The sequence below is a fragment of the Petaurus breviceps genome, unplaced genomic scaffold, assembly GCF_028583685.1.
Source record: "Petaurus breviceps papuanus isolate PSGF00001 unplaced genomic scaffold, PetGlider_PUasm1.0 91041, whole genome shotgun sequence".
In the NCBI taxonomy this organism is placed as follows: Eukaryota; Metazoa; Chordata; class Mammalia; order Diprotodontia; family Petauridae; genus Petaurus; species Petaurus breviceps.
The window spans coordinates 4,738,124-4,763,677 of record NW_027187400.1 but is presented as its reverse complement, the minus strand read 5'-3'; the positions used below and the strand labels follow the sequence as shown (position 1 = coordinate 4,763,677).

Sequence of the window (25,554 nt, the reverse complement as noted above, 5' to 3'; positions counted from 1 at the left end):
AATCTTCAAGGGGGAGGCTATCTGGCCAAAACAGAAACAATTGCTATTTACATTCATTCTGAGACAATGAGAAGGCCCAAAAATGACCAAGTAGGGCTTGGCCTAGAACCTATTGTTGGTCAATTAATGAGAGCCAGAGTGATTTAAGGCATGATCCTTAAGGGAAAAAAAATCTAGTTGATAAATACCAGAAGACATAGCTTTTGAGGTTTCAGTGATCAAAATTTACAATCTTTTGGGGAGGGGAGGGAAGAAGAGGGAAGGGAAAGTGAAGAAGAAAAAAGGAAGAAAGAAGAAGAGAGTAAAAAGAAAGAAAGCTGTGTTGTCCAACTGGCCAGTCCCAGCCGGATCCCGAATGGGCAGCTCCTAGTAGTAACTGCTCATGGAGGTTATTTGTCCTTCCTTCTCAAAGAGGACCATGACATCGGGAGGTGATGCCATGACTTGCAAGTGAATTGGACTGAAGTGAGGGAGGGCTGTGCAAAGTCACCAGCCTCACTCTTCCAGAGCCATCTAGGTCCTGAACGAGATACAGCTCAGGGCTCTCTTGCAGGGATGCTGGGGCTGCTCCTCCTCTCCCCAGTCTGGGCTCTGAATCCACCTCATCCACAGCTTCTGCCCCTCTTTCCTGGACTGGTCCGGGACCAAGCAGTCGCCCCGCCCCCTAGTTGCCTCTCTCCCATTTCCTCCCCAGGCCCCGCCCCCTCACGCCCATCTTCACTCCTCCCATCAAGCCCCGCCCCTTTCCTCAGAGGAGGTGCGGCACTTTCGCAACGCTTTTCCACTTCCCAGGGAGCCAGGGCAGAAGTCTCTCGCGAGACTTGCGGGTTGGTTTTTTTTGTTGTTGTTGTTCTTTTTCTCCACCCCCAATCCCAAGGGGAGGGTGGCAACTGCGGGGAGTGGGCGGGCAGAAGAGAAGGCTACGAAGACGATGTAGGCACAACCCAGATGCCTAAAGCTCGCTAGGGCAGAGCAAAACCTTCCATCGCAGGCCCCGCCTCTCTCCACAGCCCTCCCGCGTGACCCTGGCTTTTACATAACCGCGGTTTCGTTGCGTCACCTATGGCGTCTTTCTGGTTGACCCAATCGGAACTCCCCAAGCTTCCGGACTCCACCTCTTCTTTTGGGAGGGACGTCGGGTCCGGCCAATAAGTGAGCGGGAAGTGCCACGGCGCCCTCCCCACCCCTCCCCGCCCCTCCCCGCTGGCGCTGCCCCCTCCTCCGGTGGCTACAGGTTGGGGTTGAATCTGTCAGGGGGAGAAGCGAAGCCTGAGGCGGGGCGAGCTCGGAGCGCGGCCCGGGACTGAGGCCCGGAGCGGGACATGGCGGCGCTCTACGCCTGCACCAAATGCCACCAGCGCTTCCCTTTCGAGGCGCTGTCCCAGGGGCAGCAGCTGTGCAAGGTGAGAGGCGGCGGGAGGCGGAATGTCCGGGCTGGGCCAGGGCGGGGCGGAGTGGCCAAGAGAGGGCGGGGGCCGTTGGCTGCCCGCGCAGGGGGTGGTGGCGGGGGCCGGTGGTTTGGCCAGCTCGCTCCCCGCGCCAGGGCGAGCGGGGAGAGTGGGCGGAAACAAAGGGTGCGGACACCCGGGCTCGGCTTCCGCCGGGCCGCGCCCCCGCAGGGCTGCCTGGAGGCCCCTGAGGGCCCGCCCGCGCGCGGCTTCCTCCGGTGCTTAGCAACGGCCCGGGGTTGGTTCCACGGCCCGGGCCTGGGGAACTGGGCATCTGCCCACCTCTATCTCTTCGCGGGAGGCCCGCTGCTGGCGTCCGGGGATCGTCTGCTTGGATAGAGCTGGAAGGGATGGAAGTCAACTCTTAGATTGCACTCTTGGGGAAACTGAGGGCCAGAGATGGTCGAGGCTTCCCCAGCTAGCAAGTGACAGGATGCGAGCCCGGGTCTTCCTGATTGCAAGTTCTGCGCGCTTGTCTCTCACCCCGCTGCCTCCTAAGGGAGGGGCGGGAATCGCCCTTTTCTCCAAGGGGAAGGGGTTGGTGGTCTTCTGGGAAAAGCTGGAAGATGCCTAAGGAGAGCCTCTGTGCAGGACGCTCTTGTCGTTCAGAAGGTCCTTCCTTGCACGCTGCTTGACCCTGAGGCTCTCTCTTCTTTATAATTCAGGAATAAAAATTGCTCCTGCCTCACCTCGGCTGGTGAATAAAGAAAGTGCTTTGTAAGCCTGAAAACACTTGTACCGACACCTGTACTTTATCATTATTGATGCTTTTGTTAATAGGAATTCTCTGCCCTTCTTCCCAGAGCCCATTCACCCCCAGGCAACAGTGAATAGGTTTTTGGCCCTAAAGGAAGACAAGCTGAAGAAGTCAAAAAAGATTTTCAGCCTCAAAATGAGCATTCTGTCGCCTTTCACTGCTGCCTTCTGGCATAAGTGGTGTAGTAGGGAAAACACTGGATTTGGGAGTCCAGGAATTAGATTTGAATCTGACTTTTACAACTTAATACCTTGGTGAGTTTGGGAAATTATTAACCCCTTAGGGCCTCGATTTCCTTAACTGTCAAATGAGGGGATTGGCCTGGCCCAAATAATCTATAAAGCCCCTCCTGGCTCTAAATCCTGTAGTGCTTGGTCAGTTGCTTCCTCTCTCTGGGTCTTAATTTCCACATCTCTAAAATGAGATCAGAGAAGAGCTTATCTAAATTTCCTTGCCCTTCTGACTTGCTGATTCTCCGTTTTTGACCAGTTGCTGGTAATTTTTTAGACTTGCTACACTTTTATACCAAGATATCTGATTTCCCATCAGGGACATCAGCATTGTCCCCATTTGGGTGAATTGAGCATAGAGAAGTGACATCACATTAAGTCACCTAGCCAGCAGGTATCTCAGTGACTATTTCTGGAGCATGACACATTCAATATTCCAAGGTAAACAATAATCTATCTTTCCTATTTTGGCAGTGTTTTGTTTTTTTTTTACAAATTACTGATGAGGGTAGAGCATCTTCCTTCTTCCACTGTTAATTAGCTATCTGGAGAACTTTGATACTTGAGTGTCTTTTATGGTCTCATAATATCTGTTTTGGTTCCAAGAAATAAGTTATATGTATGCATTTTGGATTGTTATCCTTGGAGATTACCTAGTTCAGTCTTCTCATGGTCTGACCATGTTACCTACAACCCTAGGATCCTCCAGGATCAATTATAAAATCCTCTGGGTTTTTAAACTCTTCATAACCTGGCTTCTTCCTACCTTTATAGTCTTTTTACACTTCTCCCTTCCACATACTCTTCCATCCAGTTACACTGGCTTACCTGCTGTTCCTTACACACATCACACAATTCTCCAGATTCCAGGCCCCCTGGGGAATGTTCCCCATTCCTGAAATGCTCTCCCTCACCTTTTCCTTCTCTGTCCCTTCAAGGCTGAGTACTGAAACCCTACTTATTATTGCAGGATGTTTTTCCAGGTTCCCCTTCTGAGATCACTTTCCATTTACCTTGTAGATTGTAGATATAAATATCAGTCTGTCTATATCTATACACCTCTCTCTCTATATATACACACACACACATAAATGTTGTGCATAGTTATTTGCATGCTCTCTCCCCTCTAGACTGTGAGCTCCTTGGGAACAGGAACCTTGTTTTTGCCTTTCCTTGAATCCCCAGTGCTTAGCACAGTGCCTGGCACATAATAGGTGCTTAATAAATGTTTGTTTACTGAGAAACTGTTGCCCAGAGAGGTGAGGAACTAGCCCAGGTATATGTGTGTAGCAGGTATTAGAACCAGCATTTAAACCAAGGTTCCCCGGTTCCAAATCCTGTGCTTTTCCTCCCTATACGATATGATCTCTCAGGAGTGGAAAGGGCTCTCAGAGGTCATCCTTCTCATTTTGCAGGTGTTTAGACTGAGGTGAAGAGTGAATGACTTGCCAAAGTTACACAAATAATTTCTAGGGTTCTTTCCAGCATGCTGGGTGGTCTCCATTTGTGGTTTTTGTTTATAAGTGTTTTTAACACCCAACTTTAACAATTGTATTTCATTACAGGAGTGTCGAATTGCTCATCCTATGGTTAAATGCACCTACTGTCGAACTGAATTCCAGCAGGAAAGGTAAAGTTTCCATTGATAGCAGTTTTTCTCTTGTCTTTTTTATAAGCATATTTCCTCCTAAAGAAACCATTGTACTCTTTTAAAAAAAAAAAAGGTTAAATTCTTATTCATGCTGCTTATTTTTTTAGTCCCTGGCCATTTCATTATTGTAACTTATCTTTTTAAAAATACTGTTCCCTTGATCTCTTTCTCCCTGTATCTCTGTATTACAAAGAGGAAACTAAGGTATTTTGGGTGATATGGCAGTCTTGTTCTAAGTACCAGCTATTATCTCTGACCACATGTAAAACTTGTATTCCTTCTTCACTTTTACCTTGTTAAGAAATGAGTATTACCTGACAATTTGACTAGAATCAACAAAGTCAGTATGAGCACCCCTCTGGGCCTTCTCAGTGAGGCCCAGAAGCTCAGCATTCTGACTTTGGGTCAGGGTTCTTTTCACACTTAGCAAAGGTTCCTTTTTTCTTTCTTGTTTTCTGAGTGTTAACATGTGCAAACTTAAAATTTTGAGTATAATGGGAATAAAGAATTTTGGTGATAGCTTTTATGTGTAATTGAGAAGCTGTGTGAATGAACAGAGTCATACCTGCCAGCAAGAGCTATCTTTTATATTGGGGTACCTCAAAAGTCAGGCCTCAAGTTGAGCCTCCAACACTTACTAAATGTGTGACCTTGGGTCTCTTTAGCTCTTTGAGCTTGTTTCCTTATCTGTAAAATAAGGATGACCAAATGTTTCCACTACCTACCTGTACGTGATATTGTCAGCAAAACTCCTTATAAACCTCAAAGCAATGAACGAGTGAGGAGGTGTTGGCAGTATAGCAGTGCAAGACCCTCATTTGAATTGTTATAGGTTAACTTATACTTCAGAAATAAATGATAATTGCTCTGGAAAATATTTTAGACAAGTAATTTTTTCAATCTTGTTTAGGTTTCCTTTTCTTCTTTTCATTCAGAGATCACTCTAAAGCTTTGTGGTGTTTCTCTTTTACAGTTAGCCTGGGAAAACAGTCATAACATTTTAGAATATATTGGGGTGTTAATATTTTTATATTATCTTAGAGCCACGGAATTGTTCTAAATATTGTTTCCAACTGAATGCGACATTAGGCAGAAACTTCCCTGAAGTCAGTGGACCTAGGAGGGAATCTGATCATTTTTGCAAACCTGGGTCATTAGCTCATAGGCACATTTGGTTTGTATTATGGCCCTTAGAATTTCAAAAAGGGAATGAGGGAACACTTACTTTTTTCATGAGCTTAGATTTTATGGAAAATGAACTATTGCACAAGCTGTAGACAAATATTAAAATCACAGCTTCAACAATTTTCTTCCACGTTTGTGATTCTCTTATGCCTTTGCTTTTGAAGGAAAATATGAAACAGCACTGAATAAATCTGTCCCACATACTTCTCCTAATGTATCTTAATTTCAAACCTCAAAATTCTTTGTTGTTTATTGAGGATTTTTTCCTACCAATAATTCACTTGTATTGAGACCTTCCAGTTCTGATTTCATATTTTTTTTGCTGACCTAGTCTATAAAAGAAGTTACCAGTTTTACTGTTTGGTGGTATTGAGAGTGCTAGCAACTACCAAATAATTTTGTCTTCATATCTGCCAAATTCTTGATTGACATCCTCCTCCCCCACAAAAAAAAAAATCATCCCTAGTTGCCATAAATGAAAGGGTAGCCTCTACCTGAAGTAATTTTATTAAATTATTTGTTTTCACAGCCCTGTATTCTGTAGATAGCAGAGTATTAATAGGGTTACTGGCCAGACAGTGATATTTCAGTTGACGTGAATATTAACACTAAAATGTTCTTTGAAAGGCAGTTTCCCAGTCTTCAGGGATTGATCATTTTTCTAGGTAAAAGCATTTTTATTTATGAAAACTTATATGTGTTTTTTCTCTTTAACAGTAAGACCAATACGATATGCAAGAAATGTGCTCAGAATGTAAAGTTGTATGGAACAGTAAGTAGACTTCCCTCCAGAGTAACTTTTAAAATGTGCTTTCATGATAACTTTTGTTTTTACATCACCTTCATTTCCAAATAGATCCTTCCCCTAACAGGGTTATCGCTTGTAACAAGGAATAGAAAAAAAGGGGGGGAGGAGGTCAGTTCTGCCAGGCTGGCCAGCCTGTCACCACAGTTGGCCAAGGCCTGAGTTTTTCCACAGCCCACACCAGTGGCCTCTGCCCTTCTTCAGAGCCACATGTACTCTTATCATCATATAGCATTTGCATGGGTTTTGTTGTTGCTATTGTTCTTTCCATTTATATTGTGTTAGTCATTATGCACAGTATTGGTTTTTCCTGACTTTGCTTGACCTCATTTTGCCCCAGTTCTTGGAAGTTTTCACATGCTTCTCTCTACTCATCTGTGAGCTACTCAGATTTGCATGACACGGGCCTTAAACCTGTCCAGGGCAGCTCTTTGAAGAGTAGGACCCAGGTGAATTCACTGCCTTGTATAGTAAATAGTTAGGCTTATTTAATCTTATGAATGATCATTTCAATTCAGTTTTCAAATAAAAACACAGAAGTTTTGGACACCACAAAGCAAAATTTGTTTTTTTTCAGAAATTTGAAAGAATCTGTTGCTTTTTATAAAGGACTGGTTCTGTTGATTTCTTTTTAGCACTTTGAAGTACATTGCACGGAAAAGGAGACATATTTTTTCAGTTAAACAGATATCTTATAAAGTGCTTATTACATGCTGATGTTGGTGATATAAAGATGAAAAATTATAGTCCATGCTTTCCAGGCACTTATGATCTAGTAGGGAAGTGAGACAGTAAGTCAGACAAACATTAGAAAATGACTGCATGTGTAGGAGAGGTCAGAATAGCCCAAGAAATTCAAGAAACTGCGGGATCACTTATAGATAAAGGATCGGGATATGAAAGAGGTGATAAATGAATAGGGCCCTGGAAGAAGAGAAGGACCTTAGGTGGAGAATGGGCCAACATCGATGGGAGCATAGACAGTGGCCTAGAAGTGGGAGAGGGCAGGACAAACAAAAAAATCCACCATTCCTGTGTAAAAAGCAACATATTTTTATTATGGTCATGGCTGTTGTACTAAGCTTTTATCTAACCCTCCTCTCTTCTCTTTAAGCCCAAGCCTTGTCAGTATTGCAACATTATTGCAGCATTTATTGGCAATAAATGTCAGCGCTGTACAAACTCAGAGAAGAAGTATGGACCACCATACTCTTGTGAACAGTGCAAACAACAGTGTGCCTTTGACAGGAAAGATGACAGAAAGAAGGTGAGTCTTTCCCCCTTCCTCCCCCCCCCCCCGCATGCTTTTGTTAAAGAAAACAACTCAGAAATAATAATTGTTATTCAGAATTATTAAGTTTTATAGGGTATGTTATATAACATCTTTGACAACTTTTTGTGACCAAAAGTTAAATTTGAGTCTGTGGTTTTTTCAAATTCATGTATAGATCCTCTACCCAGTTAGTTTTGTTTTGATGGGTACTTGGATATTTACTAGGTATTACTTCAGAGGAGAGTAGGCCCTCTTTTCAAATGAGTTGGAAGGGAAGATCCTTTTTTTTTTTTAACATTTCATTCTTTCAGTGAATTTTGGATTATAAATTCCATAAATGCAGAAATTTCCATTAGGAAAGAATTAAATGTCTTATTTGTTCTTTGTTCTTTACTAATCCCATAGTAGAGCCTACTCTGCTGCCTCATGAGATTATGGATGTGAGTTCTTGAAAGCTCCTTCAGGGTACATCAGTACAAGTTCTGGCAAGGCCTACTAAGCTGGGAAATCTCAGAGTGAGGGGCTAGGGCTGGACTCTTTGTCTGTCCCCCAGGGATCAGCTTCATGGAGTATGGGGAAACTCATCACTATTGGGCACTAGGCAATGAGTATTTTTGATTACAGCAGCTGACAAAGGTGTAAGTGGAAGCAGTGGCCACAACAGTGAAAGAATGTATCCCTAAAGTGTGCACTTGAATATTTCTCTCCTCTACCCTTCCACTAGTATTTAACTTAGTGCCCTGGATTGAAAGTATTTTTCATCTACTTTTTATTGACATCTTTTTTTAACGTCTTCATTTCCAAATATATATCTTTCCCTCTTTTACCTGGAGAAGAGTCAGTCTCTTGTAACAAAGATTAGAAAGAGGAATAAGGCAGTTCAATATCAATGAACACATCAGCTATATCTGACCAGTCATGAAATAGTCCACATTCAGATTCCTCCATTTATGCACAGAATGGAGGGAAGCACATAATTCTCTGCTTTTCTAATGCCCAACCTTGGTCATTATAATTATATGGTGCTCGGTTTTTTTTTTTTGTTCTTCCCATCTCCATTGTTATTGTGTATATTGTTTTCCTGGATCTGCTTGCTTTCCTCTGCATCGGTTCACTATATATTTATTGATTTCATTGTGCTACTAGGTTGTTTTCCAGAGAACACCTTATTTTTTTTAATGATACCTTTAGGCTTACATTTTCAGAAATCCACTCTTTTTCCCTTTGCTAAAAATAAAAAACACAATAGGCATATTGAATGAACTGACAGGAAAATACCAGTGATAGCTTAAAATGCCACCTAAATTGTAGCTATTATTATTTTTATATACAATTTTATTGGATGCAAAGCCCTTTAGCCTTCATTATCTCATTTGGTTCTCATAAGCCTGTGAGATAGGGCAGATGGTATTTCTCTTTTACAGATGGGAATACTGAGATAAGAAAAGATAGAATACTCATCTACAGTGATGTAGCTAGTAAGTGGCAGAATTCAAGAACTGAACTGCCAGCATCATGACATCAGGGCTGGGCTCTTTCTACTTGGTCATATAGGTTTTTTGAAAAAGCATAAGAAAAGTCCTTCATGATATCTAGACCAGATATTTAATAAAAAGCTCCATCAGAGCTGATCTTGGCTTTCACTTTGGCACAACTGAATGTATTTCCGACACTTATGCTGCATGTGGGGGTTCATATTTTTAAGACTTTGTTGAGGGGCGTCCAGGTGGCGCAGTGAGTAAGAGTGTTGGCCCCGGCGTCAGGAGACCTGGGATCGGTTCTGGCCTCAGATACTCGGCACCCACACAAAAATAACTGGCCATATAACCTTGAGCAAGTTACTTAACCCCAATTGCTTAAAAAAAAAAAAAGACTTTGTGGAGCATTATTTATTTGATGATATTCTGAAGGTAAAACATTGTTTATGATCATGCCTCCTTTTCCCCCTCCTGTAGGGAGAAAAGGCATTCGATATCTTAATATGGGATGATTCCTTTCTGTTATACTTAACTCAGGGGATATTTTTCATTTTGGAAATTTACCCAATTTATCACTGTGATACATCAGAGATATTGAAAGAGCTATATAGACTGTATTTTACCCCTTCCTCTTTTCCCCTCCTGCTCCCTTTCCTAACTTCTTTCTTAGCTTCACAGAGACATTTTTGTCACAGAATCTTGAAGGGACCCCAGGAACCATCCAGTCCAGGGTTCTTACCCTGTTTTCTGTTGCTGATCCTCTTTGACAGTCTGATGAAACCTGTAGACCTGTTCTCAGAAGAATGTTTTTTATTTTTATTTATTTTTAATTAATTTATTTACTTTTAATTTACAACATTCAGTTCCACAATCCCTTGAGTTTCATATTTTCTCCCCTCCCCCCCCCGCAGCATACAGTCAAATATAGGATCTACAAATACCTTTACATTAACATTAGTCAGGTTGTAAAGAAGGATTATAACCAATGGAATGAAAAATGAGAAAGAGAAAACAAAACCAAAAAAAAAGAGAGCAAGTAGTTTGTTTCAGTCTGCATTCAGACTCTGTAGTGCTTTCTCTGGATGTGGACATCTCTTTCCATCATGAGTCTTTTGGAGTTGTCTTATAACCTTGCATTGCTGAGAGGAGCCCAGTCTGTCAGAGCTAGTCATCACACATACATTGTGTCTGTAATTGCATACAAAGTTCTCCTGGTTCTGCTCTCCTCACTCAGCATCAGTTTATATAAGTCTCTCCAGGTTATTATGAAGTCCGTCCGCTCCTCATTTCTCATAGCACAATAGTATTCCATTAGATTCATATACCACAACTTGTTCAGCCATTCCCCAATGGATGGGCATCCCCTTGATTTCTAGTCCTTTGCCACCACAAAAAGAGCTGCCATAAATATTTTTGTGCATCCAGGTCCTTTTCCCACTTCTGTGATCTCTTTGGGATACAGCCCTAGAAGTGGTATCGCTGGGGCAAAGACTATGCACTTATTTATAGCCCTTTGGGCATAGTTCCAGATTGCTCTGCAGAATGGCTGGATCAGTTCACAGCTCCATCAGCAGTGCATTGTTGTTTCAATTTGTCCACATCCTCTCCAGCATTTGTCATCTTCGCCAGTCTGGCCGGTGAGGTGTGGTGCCTCAGAGTTGTTTTGATTTGCGTTTCTCTAACCAGTAGGGATTTCGAGCATTTTGTCACATGCTTATAGATCTCTTTAATTTCTTCCTCTGAAAACTGCCTGTTCATATCCTTTGACCATTTATCAATTGGGGAATGACTTGTATTCTTACAGATTTGACTCAATTCTTTGTGTAGTTTAGAAATGAGGCCTTTATCAGAGACACTGGTTGTAAAAATTCTTTCCCAATTTTCCACTTCCCTCTTAATCTTGATTTCATTGGCTTTATTTGTATAGAAACTTTTCAATTTAATGCAATCAAAATTATCCTTTTTGCATTTCATAGTATTCTCTAACTCTTGATGTCATAAAATCTTCCCTTCTCCATAAATTTGACAGGCAAACTATTCCTTGCTTTCTCAGATTGCTTACAGTATCAGCCTTTATACCTAGATCATGCACCCATTTCTACTTGATTGTGGTATGCAGTGTAAGATATTGGTCTATGCCCAGTTTCTGCTATACTATATTCCAGTTTTCCCAGCAGTTTTTGTCAAATAGTGAGTTCTTATCCCCAAAACTGGGGTCTTTGGGTTTATCAAACAGTAGATCACTGTAGTCATTGACTGCTGTCTCATGTACCTAATCTGTTCCACTGATCCACTGCTCTCTTCCTCATCTAGTACCAAGTAGTTTTGATGACTGCTGCTTTATAATACAGATTAAAATCTGGTATGGCTAGGCCAGAATAATTTTTTTTTTTTGCCTTTTGGAGGGCAATTGGGGTTAAGTAACTTGCCCAAGGTTACACGGCTAGTTTTTTTTTTGTGTGGGTGTTAAGTGTCTGAGGCTGAAACTGAACTCTAGTCCTCCCGACTCTGGGGCCAGCGCTTTACTCACTGCACCACCTAGCCGCCCCCAGAATAATATTTTTCAATGAGTGAGATAAAAAATGTATGATTGTGAAGGAAACTAAAGATTAGTGAAAATAAAGATTTTTGTTTTCCTTCCAAGTTTATTGATCCTCCTTGAACTCTATCCATGGACCTCCTGATCTAGTCTTAAGCTGTAGTTGAAAAAGAAATGCTTGGGCATTTCTAAGTGGCACAGTGAATAGAGCACCAGCCCTGGAGTTAGGAGGACCTGAGTTCAAATTCAGCCTTGGACACGTAACACTTACTAGCTGTGTGACCTTGGGCAAGTCACTTAACCCCAGTTGCCCTCCAAAAAGCAAAAAAACAAAACAAAAACAAACACCTCTACATCATGTTTAACAATTGATTGTGAACCTTGGCTGGAAGACCCAGGGTAGGGAATTCATTCCCTATGAAGGCCACCCATCTCATATTTGGATAGCTTAGAATGTTAAGAAGCTTTTCCTTAAATCAAGAGGAGTTGCCTCTTCACGACTTAGACCCATTGCTCCTTATTCTGTTTGCCTTATGGGGCTAGGCTGTTTCTCCATGATGACCCCTCTGACAGGAAGGCAGTGGTTACTGCAGTCACACTCTTCTCCATTCCCCAGCCCCCATACCCAGGGTTTTCTCTTTTGGAAAATTTCCACACCAGTCTGTGTTTTCTGAGTTGGGGAGAAAGAGAGGCATCAGCATCTCCATTTTAACTTGTTGTGGTCTTTCAGGTGGATGGGAAGTTGCTGTGTTGGCTGTGCACACTGTCATACAAGCGAGTCCTACAGAAAACCAGAGAACAGCGGAAGCACCTGAGCAGCTCATCCCGAGCAGGCCACCGAGAGAAGGAACAGTACAGCCGGCTGAGTGCCGGGAGCCATCTCAACAGGTCAGACCGAGGCCCATAGAAAAAGCTCATTTATAAGATTCCCTTCAGAGGAGCGAGCATGCATTTCCACAGGATTTCTCAGGATGTCAGGTCTAGTGGCACACTTTGTATGCTCTTTTAAGGAAATGTTCATGAAGTTTACATGACCATCACATGTAATATTTTTAAGACCCCGGCATGAATAGTTATCTCCAGGTTGCAGCCAAAGTTAACCACTCTTTTTGGAGGAAGCTTTGTTATTTTTATTTTGTCTTTTGAGGCAAGAGAGCTTTGTTTTACTCTTCATTTAGGCAAATGTCTGAATCACATTCCAGACCCTTTCACTTGGAGGACCAATCAGAAAGAGATCCTGTTGTGACTATGATCACAGACTCCTTTTTAGAATATACAGCACATTATGGAAAGTGCTAGTTAAGGAGTTCCATTAGGCCAGGTCCTCAGATAATAAATAAGAGCATTTCATTAATGAGGAAAGAGACTGAGGGAAGTATATGATGGCTTAGCCAGGGTCACACTACAGGCAGTGGCAAAGCTGGAATTGGAACTCACCTTTTATGCCATCTCCAGTATTCTTTCCACTATTCCATATCATTTTGTGGCATCTAAAGTAGTCTAATAAAGTGAAGTTAAAACTTGTCGAAATTAGCTGTAGTTCTTTTTGTGGTGGCAAAGAATTGGAAATCAGGGGGATGCCCATCAATTGGGGAATGGCTGAACAAGTTGTGGTATATGAATGTAATGGAATACTATTGTGCTCTAAAAAAAGAGGAGCAGACAGACTTCATAATAACCTGGAGAGACTTATATAAACTGAAGTTGAGTGATCAGAGCAGAACCAGGAAAAATCTGTACATAGTCACAGACACAACATATATGTGATGACTAACTTTGACAGACTGGGCTCCTCTCAGCAATGCAGGGTTATAAAACAACTCCAAAAGACATATGATGGAAAGGGATGTCCACATCCAGAGAAAGCACTACAGAGGCTGAATGCAGACTGAAGCAAACTACTTGCTTTCTTTTTTTTGGTTTTGTTTTCTCTTTCTCATTTTTCACTCCATTGGTTACAATCCTTCTTTACCACCTGACTAATGTTTAATGTGAAGGTATTTGATTGCATGCTGCCAGGAGGGAGGGAGTAGGAGAGGGAGGGGGAGAAAATTTGAAACTCAAGGGATTGTGGAACTGAATGTTGTAAACTAAAAGTAAACAAATAAATTAAAAAAAAAAGAAATTAGCTGTAGTAAGTGCATGTGGCACATTGAGGGCATGGAGCACATCAGAGCAACAGTTGAAGTTGGGGGCTATTTAACGTATTTATGCTGCTTTAGTGTTAGGTTAGACTCTCTTCTAGCTAGTTTTTAATTCTCAGGGATAAAATGTAGAGCTAGAAATAGGATTGGGCTTCACTTCTTGTCTAGAGTTGGTTCGAATCTGGCTTCTTTAGACTATGGCACCTTTGGTTGTCTTAATATATGTATATGATGTAGCTAAGTAGAGGCCAGAGATAGGTTTGAGCTGTATTTGAGCTTTTGATGATTTCAGAAACAGAATAAGGGTGACCCCCACAGCTCTCTAGAGCAGCCGTTTTTAACACGGTGATGGGCCTCTGGGCCTAGCAGATTAAGTAAGACTCAAGTCTTAATATTGATCTGGGTTTCCCCCAGAAACTTAATGTTGAGGTTGTTTTGAGGGGCAGCATGATGTGGCATAGAAAGTCCTGACCTTGGGGACTGAAGAACCAGGGACAGGTTCTGGCTCTGCTTTTGGCTGGTCAGGATGACTAGCCCAGTTACTTCACCCTTCTCAGTCCTTTGTCCTCATCAGCAAATGGGGATAACAATGCCTGCACTAGCTACTTCCCAAGTCATTTGGGGGAAGGTGCTTTTGTTAGAACCAAAGTAGAAAAGTGGGTTATTGTTATTTTAAACTGCAAAGAACCATTAAGTAATATGAAAACAGGTTAGCATGTTACATAGCTATAACCTGGGCCTTTTGTGGTAGTCACATTTGGAAATAAAACTTCGTCATTTTGTTTATCTGTTTCTAATGTATTCCCCTTTTTGTTGTTTAAAAGCCAAAAAACACTGTCCACATCTTCAATTCAGAATGAAATTCCAAAGAAGAAACCTAAGTTTGATGCTATCACAGCTAATGGAGACAGGTGAGCTAGCTGGGTATGTGGATGTGGATGTGGATGTGTGTGTGGGTGGGTGTGTCTGTGGATGTGTGTTTTATGAGATGCACATACAGTTTCTGTAAGAGGGGCATGGTTCAAAATGTTTGGCTGCTAGACACAAGTGCTTGTGTTACTTCCTACGTTTATTGATATTTATCTATGTTCTGTTCTCCTCAATGAATTTCTAGAAATGTTAATGATCCTCTAGCCCTTAAATCCTGTAGTCCAACAGTCATAACCTTTCACAGTACTAATAACAGTTCTAGGCTGAGAACAGCTGTGGGCCACTTTGTCGTTGTGGACTATGCAGGGAGCACCCCGAGTATATTATTCTTGTTAGGCTGAAAGGCAGAGCAGGCATGTTAGCGTGAAAACAGATGGTAAAGATGAAGGCTGCTTCAGTCCATGCCACGTTCCTTCTGTTCAGAAAGAAAAGGTGAGACCTTTCTGTGACCCGTTCAGAAGCTGTATAAGGAAAGCATGAGAGAGATAGAGATATATAGCTATATATTTAATTTTAAACTTGTATAAATGCATATTTTTATTCCTCGCTTTCCTCTCTCCTTCTCAGCGTTCCTTCCTCTTACGAGCTGCTTTGTCCTAATATCCAGAGTGCCCCGTCCGTGTTGGTGCAGTGGGCTGCTTCCCAACAGAGTCTTGGTGCCAACCATTATCCTGTTCCTCCAGGCACTGGCATCCTGAAGTGAGATCACCTGACATGCTCTTCCCCTAAATCCTTGGAATTATCTCCGTTCTGGAAAGTGTCCCCCTGAAGGATCTCCCTCCAAAGTAGACTGAAATCGGGAGCAGATCATCGTACAGTCTCTCCAGGGCTGGCTTTTATTGATTTTAGTGGGATAGAAGGTCTCTTAAATTCACTTATCACTCATTATAGCCATCATTTCAACTTATTTCAAATCCCTCACAGCTGCTCTTCTGATAGCCGGTCCTATTGATTCTGGACTTCTTGAATCTACTTGTTAAAAAAGCCTAATTTAAATGTGCAAATTGAGTGGGGGAATAAGCTGTAAGGAATTTCTTCTTTCTAGTCAGATTCAGTGTTCTGAAGAAGTCCCAAAGACCCCTTTACTAATGCAGGTTATTTCCCCATCACCTCCAGCTTGCCTGGTCAGGCCTGCAAGGAAACATTTGAAGGCAGGCATTGAGGCCAAGGCCAGGGCCTTCTGAAAACCTCATCTGCCACTTAAGTTAAATCATTACTGACCCTGGGATAAGGTTAAACTACCTGAAAAAAAAGTCCAATGTACTGTAAAGTTTACTGTCTAGTGATTAATTCTCTGTTATTTGGGTTTCTTGAATTACTTTATTTTGGCCTTACTTTAAAGTCTGCCCCACAGCTAGAGCTAAACTAATAATACCTTTCCATTTTGACTGCTGTTCAAGTTATAAACCAGTTACCTAGGGTGTCTACTTTTCTCTAGTGGGACACTGTCCTGCCTAGTGAACAGTAAGACTTAATCCTAGAAATGTTAAATTTCAGAATGTCCTGCATCACAATAGATATGCTCTGAACTAAGGAATCAGTAGCAATTTTTCGAGATTTTACAAAGACGCATTCTTCTGAAGCACTATTTATGTTTCCTTCTCATAGTTTTTATTAAAAATAGATTTTGGAAATGCATATAAATGTACCTTGTTTTTAAAAATACACGAATTCTATTCTAAGATTTCTGTATTATAAATCTTTATGCATTTCTTTTCCAGTTAACTATAATTTTTCTTTTTAGCAGAAAATTTTTAAAGCTTAAATATCAGTGAAAATAAGTTTTCCTTATCCAATCCTCTTCAGTCCCCTTGGACTACTTCTTTCTGATTTCCATTTTCTTTTTGAAAAATATAGTCTCTGACTGTTCTTTAATAGTAACAGTCAAATCAGTGCATTTATCGAGCTTTTCTGCTGTACATGACTAACCATTCTAGTCCCTGTCATTTCTAAACAATCAACTATTACAACTATCAGTGTATTGATAACACATTCCCTCCTCTGCTGTTCTGGCTTTTAAAAAATTCACCCACCCTTTCCTTATGTTTCATCCCTTTGATTTTTGGTATTCATTTGTCTTCTGCAAGTTTCTGAAACTTTCCATTCTCTGTTTCTTGTCCCTTCCTTTTCATGAATCTCCCAAAACTTTACATTTCCTTTATCTTGACCTTGTATAAACCACATTATTTCCTTAATTAAATTAAGGAAATTTCACATTCTTAGGATTTCTTAGTCTTTCATTTCTTTTAACTTCCTGTAAAATTTCCTCCTTTACTGTCTCCTTTCATTCCTCTTTGCAGATTTGCCTTTTTGAAATTATATCCAAAAATATGGTATTTGGAGGGGAAAAAGCTCTCATGTTTCCTCCTGCTCTTTTCTCTAGGAAGCAAATACAGCAGTTGCTTTTAATCCCATTTGTCTAACTCTCTTTTAAGTCACAACGGTCTCAACAGGTAACATTCTGTCAGTCTTTGGTAGCCAGCCTTGAGGCTGACTCTTTCAAGAGAACACTTGTCCCCATTATTTCTTCTCCTCACCCTCCTCTAGTCTCTTTTTCAATCTTTCCTCTAACACATGGCTCGAGGTTCAGCTTTGTTTTCATTTGAGTCTTCTCCTTTCCTCCTTCTGTCTCTCCATTCATCTGGGTTAGTGGAACCAGAAAACCTGGATTTGGTTCAAATGCCTGGCACAGTGTTTGGCATAGACTAGGTACATAATAAGTGCTTGTTGATTGGTTAGCAGTTGAGGGCAAGTCATTGGACCACTTTTTGGTGCCTTATTTCCTCACTTAAAATGAAGCTGTTAATACTTGAATAGGATGAAAAGCTATGGAGGGCTCATGATTTCTTTATACAGAGAACTAGCAGCTTTATGGATTAAATATGTGTAACATACTTTGCAAAACCTTAAAAGTGCTCTTACAAATGTTAGCTGTTACCATCATTGTAAAGATTTTGAGTTTCTTATTTAGGGTTAAATAGTCAGTTTTGGAATCAGGACTGACCTTCAGATCCCTGATCCTCAGCCTTTCTATGGGATTATGGAGCTTGACTAAACCATAGTAAGAGGCTTCCCTTAATTCTCCTCTCTGTGTGCCACATATGTACATTCTGATATTTTGGGCCCTTCCTGAAAAGCTGTTCTGAGTCTACCTGTGATCATTCGGGAGGATGGTTGGGGTTTAACGCTGCCAGAATTGCCATTGATTGAGCCATGATAAGATCAGACTGGCTTGAAGGGCTGGCAGGCATGTCCTGCTAGCAGCAAAGGAGAGAAATACTCTAACCTGAAGATATTCTCTGCAGAAACAGTGTCCTCCTGCTCAATGTCTGGGACAGCCCCTGGGTCTCACAGTTCCCCTAACCCAGATCACCAACATAATTTTGAACTATTTCATTGCTTTTACTTGTTTTACCCTCTTCAGTTGTAGATTCTTTTTGTAAGTCTCCTAAGAGGGGAAAGACTTCTCCCCTAAAAAGAAAGGGTACAAGGCCCATAGGCTGGGCCAGTATCCGTCCACGTTGCACCACACTCTTAGCTGTGGGTCATCAGGAGGAGGCATTGCAAGTTATCCACTGTCTGCCAGCCACTACTTCCCCACAAGCATCGGGAGCCACTCTCAGGCCCCATTGATCTTTTCTCTTTGCCTCACCATGTGTTTGTAACAAGGAGTAGCGTTCTGCTTCTGCTCACCCCTTCCTGCATCTTAACTACCTCTGTCTCCGGTTTGGTTTCTTTTTTTTTGCATGGGTAGAAACCACCTGCTTTTGAGCATGTGCTTTTCTGTCACCAAGTTTATTTCACTAAATTCACTAATCCCAGTTTGAGGCTAATTAAGTGAAATTAGAGTTTTATTTGGGAATTGAATAGATGGGAAGAAGTAGGGAGATAGAATCCTAGATTCATAGCTATAGAACTGAAAAGGATATTAGGGTCATTTAGTCTAACCCCCTTTGTCTTATACTAAGGCCCAGAGAGGTTCAGTGCACACAGGTCATTAAGTGGCAAGGATAGAATTCAAACACAGTTAGTTCACTACCATTATGGCAAAATCAAATTCTCTAGACTCTTTTCCTACTCTGGAATCCTGGAGGAAACACAAGCATGTGGTCCTAAGGTTTTATTGCTGCTCCGTTCTTTTTCCCTTGTATCTGACAATCATGGAAGTTGCTTTACTGAGAGAATAAAACAGTAGCCAGATGGTTAAAGCTCTTTTATGCTAAATTACTTAACTATTTGGGGAAGCCTAGCTTCTCTCCTAATCAAGTCTTCCTTCATTTATTGCTTTAAGATGGGATTGCCTCTGGGTTGGAATGCAGCTGTTCAACAGTACTACCAAATTATAGCTCTTTCTGTTCTTAAGGGCAGAGAGATTACATTTGAAGGGGAACTCTGAGAGGTTAATGTAAAGTCCTCCACTTTGTAATTTGTTCAGGAAACTAGTCTGATATACTCCATTCAGAACAAAACAATAACATTTTAATATGTTAAGTCAACAAGATCTTTAAAGTAGCTCAGACACAAAATCTCTTTAGTGCTACTGAGGCATTATGTGAATACTAAATGTGAATGAAAAGACTGCAGTATTGCAGGTACGTTATTGGGATGGTTCGGATGTAGGTCAGTGACCTGAACCAGAGCCTGCCTCAGGGACCACAAACAGAGGAGTCAGGAAATTCATCTAATCTATTGCTCTCCCTCTTTTTTAAAAGCAGCTTTTCACCTGACTTAGCTCTGGACTCTCCAGGCACTGATCACTTTGTCATCATTGCCCAACTAAAGGAAGAAGTGGCCACACTTAAGAAGATGCTTCATCAGAAGGATCAGATGATCTTAGAAAAAGAGAAGAAGGTATAATTTTTGGTTCAGACATCTCTCTCTGTATGCCTGTGTGTATATATAATATGTATATATTATATAGTACACCTTTGAGGATAGGAAAGTTGCTTTTTAGATTGGTATTGTGTGAAAGGTGTCCAATTTTTTTTCTATTAGCCTTGCAGGATTCTGCGCTATCTCTTTTGCACTATCGTTTCTCTGATAGTTCACTCTTGTGTTGATATTTGGAGTCAGCTTCTTTTTTTAGTAGTATTTTTTCCAATTATGTGCATAGATTATTTTTAGCATTCATTTTTACAAAATGTTGAGTTCCAAATTTTTCTCCTTTTCTCCCTCCCCTCCCCTCTTCCTAAAACAGTAAGCAATTTTATATAGATTATATATGTGTAATCGTGTAAAACATTTCCATATTAGTCATAGTTGTGAAAGAAGAAACAGAACAAAAGAAAAAAACAAAAAAAAAATGAAAGTGAAAATAGTGTGCTTCTGTCTGCATTCAGAGACTCGCAATTCTTTCTCTGGATGTGGACAGCATTTTCCATCATGAGTCCTTTGTAATTGTCTTGGATCATTGTACTGCTGAGAAGAGCAAAGTTATTCATAGTAGATGATCACACAGTGTTGCTGTTACTGTGTACAGTGTTCTTCTGGTTATGGTCATTTCATTTTCTATCATTTCATAAAAGTCTTAGAATCAGCTTCTTAATTTGGAAGGTTATAGTAGAGAGTGGTCCTCACTTCATAAAATTCTTTATGCCTATGTATTCACTACTGTTTTAAACCAAAGTATATATATTTTTTTATGAATAGAAAGTAGGTGGTTTAGCTGTGTTGTCTTTATTAGCTAGAAATTCAACTTGCTGGGGTTGTTGTCAATAACATCAGCCTTTCATAGGCCTAACACTGCTTCTCACATCTCGTTTAGAATAGAAACTGGGAATAAAATTTAAAATGACTCATAAATCAGTGAAACAGGCAAAAAGTTGAAAATCAGTAGAAACAAGCATAAGTTAATGTATTTAAAATAGCAGAAGAATACTATTTAAATAGAAGATAAGAAATGTCTGAGCCCAGAAGAAAAAGATGTAGGAGTCTTAGGATCAAAGATTTAAGAGCTAAAGGGTGATGGAAGATTTTATTCTAAGAAGGAGGGTTTTTAAATACAAGTAATAGCAAAGTATTCTTCCAGTAATTATGGGAATTATGTCCTTCATCTTGTTTCAGTACCACTCATTGGGAAGGGTTTTGGAGCAACTGAGAAGGTTCTATAGAACAGTTGTGAAATGTAGGGTAGGAAAATTACTTCTATGAGGAAAGCTTGAAGTTGAAATTATTTGGTCTAAAGAAAACTAAAGAATGAATTGGATTTTGTATACTAGCTATATGGAACAGAAAATTTTCTGATGGTTATATGTTAGTAACATATTACTTACGGAGCTAATGTAATCTCCTAGAGATCTTGAATCAGTTCATTGGTTTTTAGATGATTTAGGTGTGGCCCTTGAGGTGGAGCGAATCCCTGGATTTAAAGCTGATTGTTCTGAGAGGTCCTCCAGGTCCTTGGTTCACAGGAATTCCCTTCTGATTGCTGTCTCCCTTCAGATCACAGAACTGAAAGCTGATCTGCAGTACCAGGAGTCTCAGATGAGAGCCAAGATGAACCAGATGGAGAAGACCCACAAAGAAGTAACTGAACAGCTACAGGTGAGGCAGTTGCTTTTAATGTGGTGAAGTATGTCTGTAGAGCTGACTCTGTTTTACACGATCAGTGCTTAGAAGACTGTCCTTATGGTCTTGGCAAATAATCTATAAGTGTCTCTTACTCTTTTACCCTTAGACGTTTTCAGATTTAATTCATTCAAAAATATGATATTCATAAATTTGCACTTTCTTTGACCACATATAAACTGAATAGTTTTAGATAATCAGAATTGTAAAGTATTCACCACAGAAGAATCTCTGTGGTTTGTGGATGTATAGTCCCTTGTGAGCAGTGTGATGGTCTTCCTTATGTGAGGCTTGTTTAAGGGTGCTTCCATTCCCTTCAGGGGCCACACATGCTCATTGGTGGCTTTATGCCTCCTTTGCTTCCTCTGTCCTTCCCCCCCTGCTTCTTACTCTTCCTACATGTGTCTCTGCCTTTGCAGCTCTTCCTGTCCTCTGTAGGTTACCTTTTTCCACCTGTTAAAAGCTCTTCCTTGCACTGTATTTCTAGGCCAAAAACCGAGAGCTTCTGAAGCAAGCAGCAGCTTTGTCAAAGGGCAAAAAGTCTGAGAAGTCGGGAGCAATGACTTCTCCGTGAAAAATGGCCTGGGGACATCTTGAGCGGCAGCAACATGGAGTCTTGGGCTGGCCTGGAGGCATGGCTGTGCAGGGAGCTGCCAGCTTCCCTGAGAATCTCCTTTTTGTGACAGTCATCCCTCTTTTACTCTGGCTGTGGGCAGGGTGGGATCACCTGGGGTGTTGCATTAGGATCGCATGCTAGAGGGTGTCAGAGTTCAAGGGTATCTATTTTTTGTACTGCTTTTTGTTTTTTATAGTGGTAACTGCTTGGTGTTTTGTGCAGAAGGAATTATTTTCCCCACCCCTGCATCCTGCAATTCCCATAAGCAAATAGTTTGGCATTGGGTAGATATTATCACTGCCACCTTTCGAACTCAGAAGCTGCCACCCTAACAGGACTTAACACAATGGAGGTTTCCACTCTCCATTACAATTGCTGCTTCAGGGGATACTTTTTTTCCCAGGTATTCTATGAACTTTGTACTATGTATAGACAGAGGTTTATTTATTTAAAAAAACAAAAAACAAAACCCCTTTTTCTTGAGAAAGGGAAGTACTCAGACCAGCTAGTTCTCTTTGTGACAAAGCTGTGATAACTATTGGAAAAACCACCCCAATCTCCATTCAGGCTACATAAAAGGATGTCGATGTCATCTGGTGTAAAGCCTAGTTGTTTCATAATGTTGATGGTTAAGGTGAATGAAACAGTCAGATTAGAAGTGTGACATTAGGTGCTTTTTTTTTTTTAAGGACCCCATGAGGAAAGGGCATCTGAGGAGGCATTTTAGGAGGGAACAGGGGTTTCAGAAGTCTGTCTCTTGAGATGATGGCAGAAAGTTCTGTCCAGGTTGTACTGGACATCCTTACTTTCCTAATCATTTTATGTAATTAATTTTGAATTTTTTTTCACGCTGCCATTTATTTGCTTTTTAAATCCCTTTCCTTCCCAACACCAATTGTCAGATCAAGTCATTGCCAAGGAACATATTGGAAAAGCTAAAAAAAGTGCATGTCTTCAAATGAGACGAGCATCTCAGGATGGGCCGTTTGAGTCAGAAGGAAGCATTGAAAGTAGTATTGCTGTGTGTGTGTGTGTGTGTGTGTGTGTGTGTGTGTGTGTGTGTGTGTAACACCATCCTCAAGTTTTCATGGAAATAAAATTAAATGGAAAGGTGTGTTTCTTAGATATAGTCCATCCTCAGTGTTGTCCAAGAAGACTCATTGACTTGTAATGCACTTTGGGTTATTTGTTCCATCGTGGGGACGGATTTGCTGATCCATTTGCATGCTCTTAATAGGCCCCACCTTTGTTACCCCATCATACATTTAAAAGAAAGCTGCCTGGGATTAGGGTTTGCAGTCTGGGCCATGAAACATGGTATGCAATCTCTATAGGTTACCCATTACCTTGGCCTCCTTAATCCATCAGGGTATAACCAACAGAACTAATCAGATACCAGGTCAGAATCTGAAGTAAGAACAGTGGAGGGGTTTGTGTGTATGTGTGCGCGCATGCATGTCTGCATGTGTCTGTGTCTGTGTGTGTCTCTGTGTGTGTGGTCAGAAGAGATGAATGAGTCTAAGCTACCATGATTATAGATATGAATTGAGCCTTCCTGCATTTCTTAGAAACAGAGTATTACAGTTAAGAATACAGTACACTGGTGGCTTAATATTATAGCTGTTTCCAGGTCTGTTGACATCTCAGAAATCTCACAGATTGATTAACAGAATTGGAAAAAAAACATCTGGAGGTGGATCTCTTTGCCTTATGTAGAAGGAGTATAAATAAACTATTTGTATTGTCCATGCATTGCTGTCATTTGAAATGCCAGGTTTCCTTTCAAACAAGGGTGGACCAGCAGTACCAGTTAGTCTTGTATATTTTTGAATTAGAACCTTTAAATAAAGAAGGTCAGACAATACTTTTCAGGTATATTTGCTCAGACTTTAAAGAAAAGGTTGAAAAAATGTGATAGATACTGTTTTTTAAACCTTAGAAATTGAGAAATTGTTACATCAAGTGTGATACCATAAAATTACAAGCTTAGTTTTGTACTAAATCTTTTTTAAAAGTCTTGACATTTAATATGAAGCAAATTCACACATTTTCTAACTTTCCTTAGATTTCAAAAGGGAGGGAGGGGGCCCCTGGATTTGAAATTTTGGTTTTTAAAATCATGATGCTGTTTTATCATGAAATTGAATAGGTGACTTTTAGTAACACCATTGTTTCTTTGTATGTTTGTAATAATGGAAATTTTAAAATGCAGGAATGCTTTGGTTTGTACAGACTTTGACAGATATAAGAGTGTAAAAATTCATATTGACTGAAATACAGTTTTTTTCTATTCATTTCTTGTTTGGTCATTATATGAATGTATAGTCCCAAGAAAAAGGGACTTTCCTTAAATGGTTATTTAGTTTATTCCTCCCCTGCATTCATGCAAGACTGTCTGCAACCATCTCAGAGAACGAGTTTTTTAAACAGATGTTTTGTAAAATACCTACCGTGTATACAAAGCTCTGTGCTGGGGATAAATGGATGAAAAATGACAGTGTCCATCCTATAGTCTACTGGAAGGACTAAAACACTAATAAGTACAAGGTGAAGTAGAATGTGGTAAGGGTGGAGTGATAATATTCAGATGAGGGATAAGGAAAGGCTTCATAGAGGTGGTGGCCCCGGAGCTGAGCCTGGAAGGGAAGGTATTGATAAATGAAGATGAAGGGAGTGAGTAGTGGGCATGGGGAAACAGTCCTAGTAATAGTAGCTGGAAACTAGCATGTATATATTGCTTTAAGGTTTGTACAACAGCCTTGGAAGATCCTCACCTGCAAAATTAAGTGACTTGCCCAGGGTCACAGAGCTAGTCAGCATCTGAGGCTGAATTTGAACTCATCTTCCTGATTCTAAATCTAGTACTCTATCCACTGTGCCCCCAAGGGAGGTAGCAGCTCAGGTCTGAATAAGAGTGGGTAGGCCAGTTTGGCTGGAAAATAGTATGAAGTGGAGGTAATAATATTGAATGAGTAGAAGCTTAAGTTTTGGATCTATATTATGTGTGACCTTGTATATGAGGAGGCTGGAATTAGTGATCTAGTTATAAATCTGTGATACTATATTGAAGAATTTAGCATTTTATTTTAATAGGAAACTACCAAAGGTTTTTCAGCAAGATAGAAACACATGGTCAGACCTAGACCTTAAGAAGAGGGTTTAGGGCAAGTCTGTGAAGGATAGACTGGGAGGGAAAGGTCAGAGGTAGGGAGAACAAAGGTAGTGGTAGCATGAGGGGGAAGACTGAAGAAATGTGGAGTCAGAATCAATAGGACTTCACGGAATCTGAGTTGGAAAGGTTATCAGAGCGTCGTCTCCAGGCCCATCTCATAATGCAGAAGTGGGGAGAGGGGTGAGGGAGAAGGAATAGGTAAAAAACACTTAGTTTTTGAGCCTGGGTGACTGGGAACACCATAACCATGAGAAATAAGAAGTGTGGGAGGAGAAGCAGGTTTAGGAGGGGAGGTAATGGAATTCAGTTTTTTCAAATGGAATTGAGTTACAGACTGGATATCCAGCAGATAATTGGAGATGTAGGTTTTATCCTTGATAACAATCTTTAGCTTTGGGAGTCATCTGCATAGAGGTGATAATTCATCCTACTGGAATAGATGAAATCATAAAGGAGATTATAAAAAGAGAAGAAAAGCGGAATGGGACTGAGCCTTGGGGATACTCACACCTCAGGGCAGGGAGGAGGGCAGTGAACTAATGAAGGTATACTAGAGACAATAAAACAAAACAGTCCCTGTTCTCAAGGAGTCTGCATTCTAGCTGGGAAGACAAAAGGAACTAGTCAGAGAGAGAACTAGGAAAGAGTAGTGCCATGGAGCCCGAGAGAGGAGAGAGTATTCAGGAAGAAGGGGATGGGAGACTTGGCTGCAGAGTGATTAGGGTGAGAACTGAGAAAAGTTCATTGAAATTAGCAGTC

General features: G+C 40.9%; 3 protein-coding genes across 6 annotated transcripts in view; 2 read left to right on the top strand and 1 right to left on the bottom strand.

The window, feature by feature from the left end:
- Positions 1–25,554, top strand: part of PPP1R8 (protein phosphatase 1 regulatory subunit 8) — a 373,418-nt gene that overhangs the window by 282,607 nt on the left and 65,257 nt on the right. The window lies entirely within an intron of this gene.
- Positions 1–25,554, bottom strand: part of WASF2 (WASP family member 2) — a 343,739-nt gene that overhangs the window by 267,167 nt on the left and 51,018 nt on the right. The window lies entirely within an intron of this gene.
- Positions 1,199–23,917, top strand: FAM76A (family with sequence similarity 76 member A). 4 transcript variants are annotated; one of them, XM_069079146.1, is made up of 10 exons: positions 1,199–1,403; positions 4,001–4,065; positions 5,989–6,043; positions 7,191–7,343; positions 12,097–12,254; positions 14,335–14,421; positions 15,008–15,139; positions 19,156–19,291; positions 20,882–20,983; positions 21,495–23,917. In XM_069079146.1, exons 1-10 carry the CDS (start codon positions 1,323–1,325, stop codon positions 21,579–21,581), a joined length of 1,056 nt encoding a protein of 351 aa, XP_068935247.1. In that variant the 5' UTR covers positions 1,199–1,322; the 3' UTR covers positions 21,582–23,917. The 4 variants fall into 4 exon arrangements, with proteins under 4 accessions (XP_068935247.1, XP_068935246.1, XP_068935249.1 ...); XM_069079145.1 differs by having other exon boundaries at positions 19,153–19,291; XM_069079148.1 differs by lacking the exon at positions 15,008–15,139.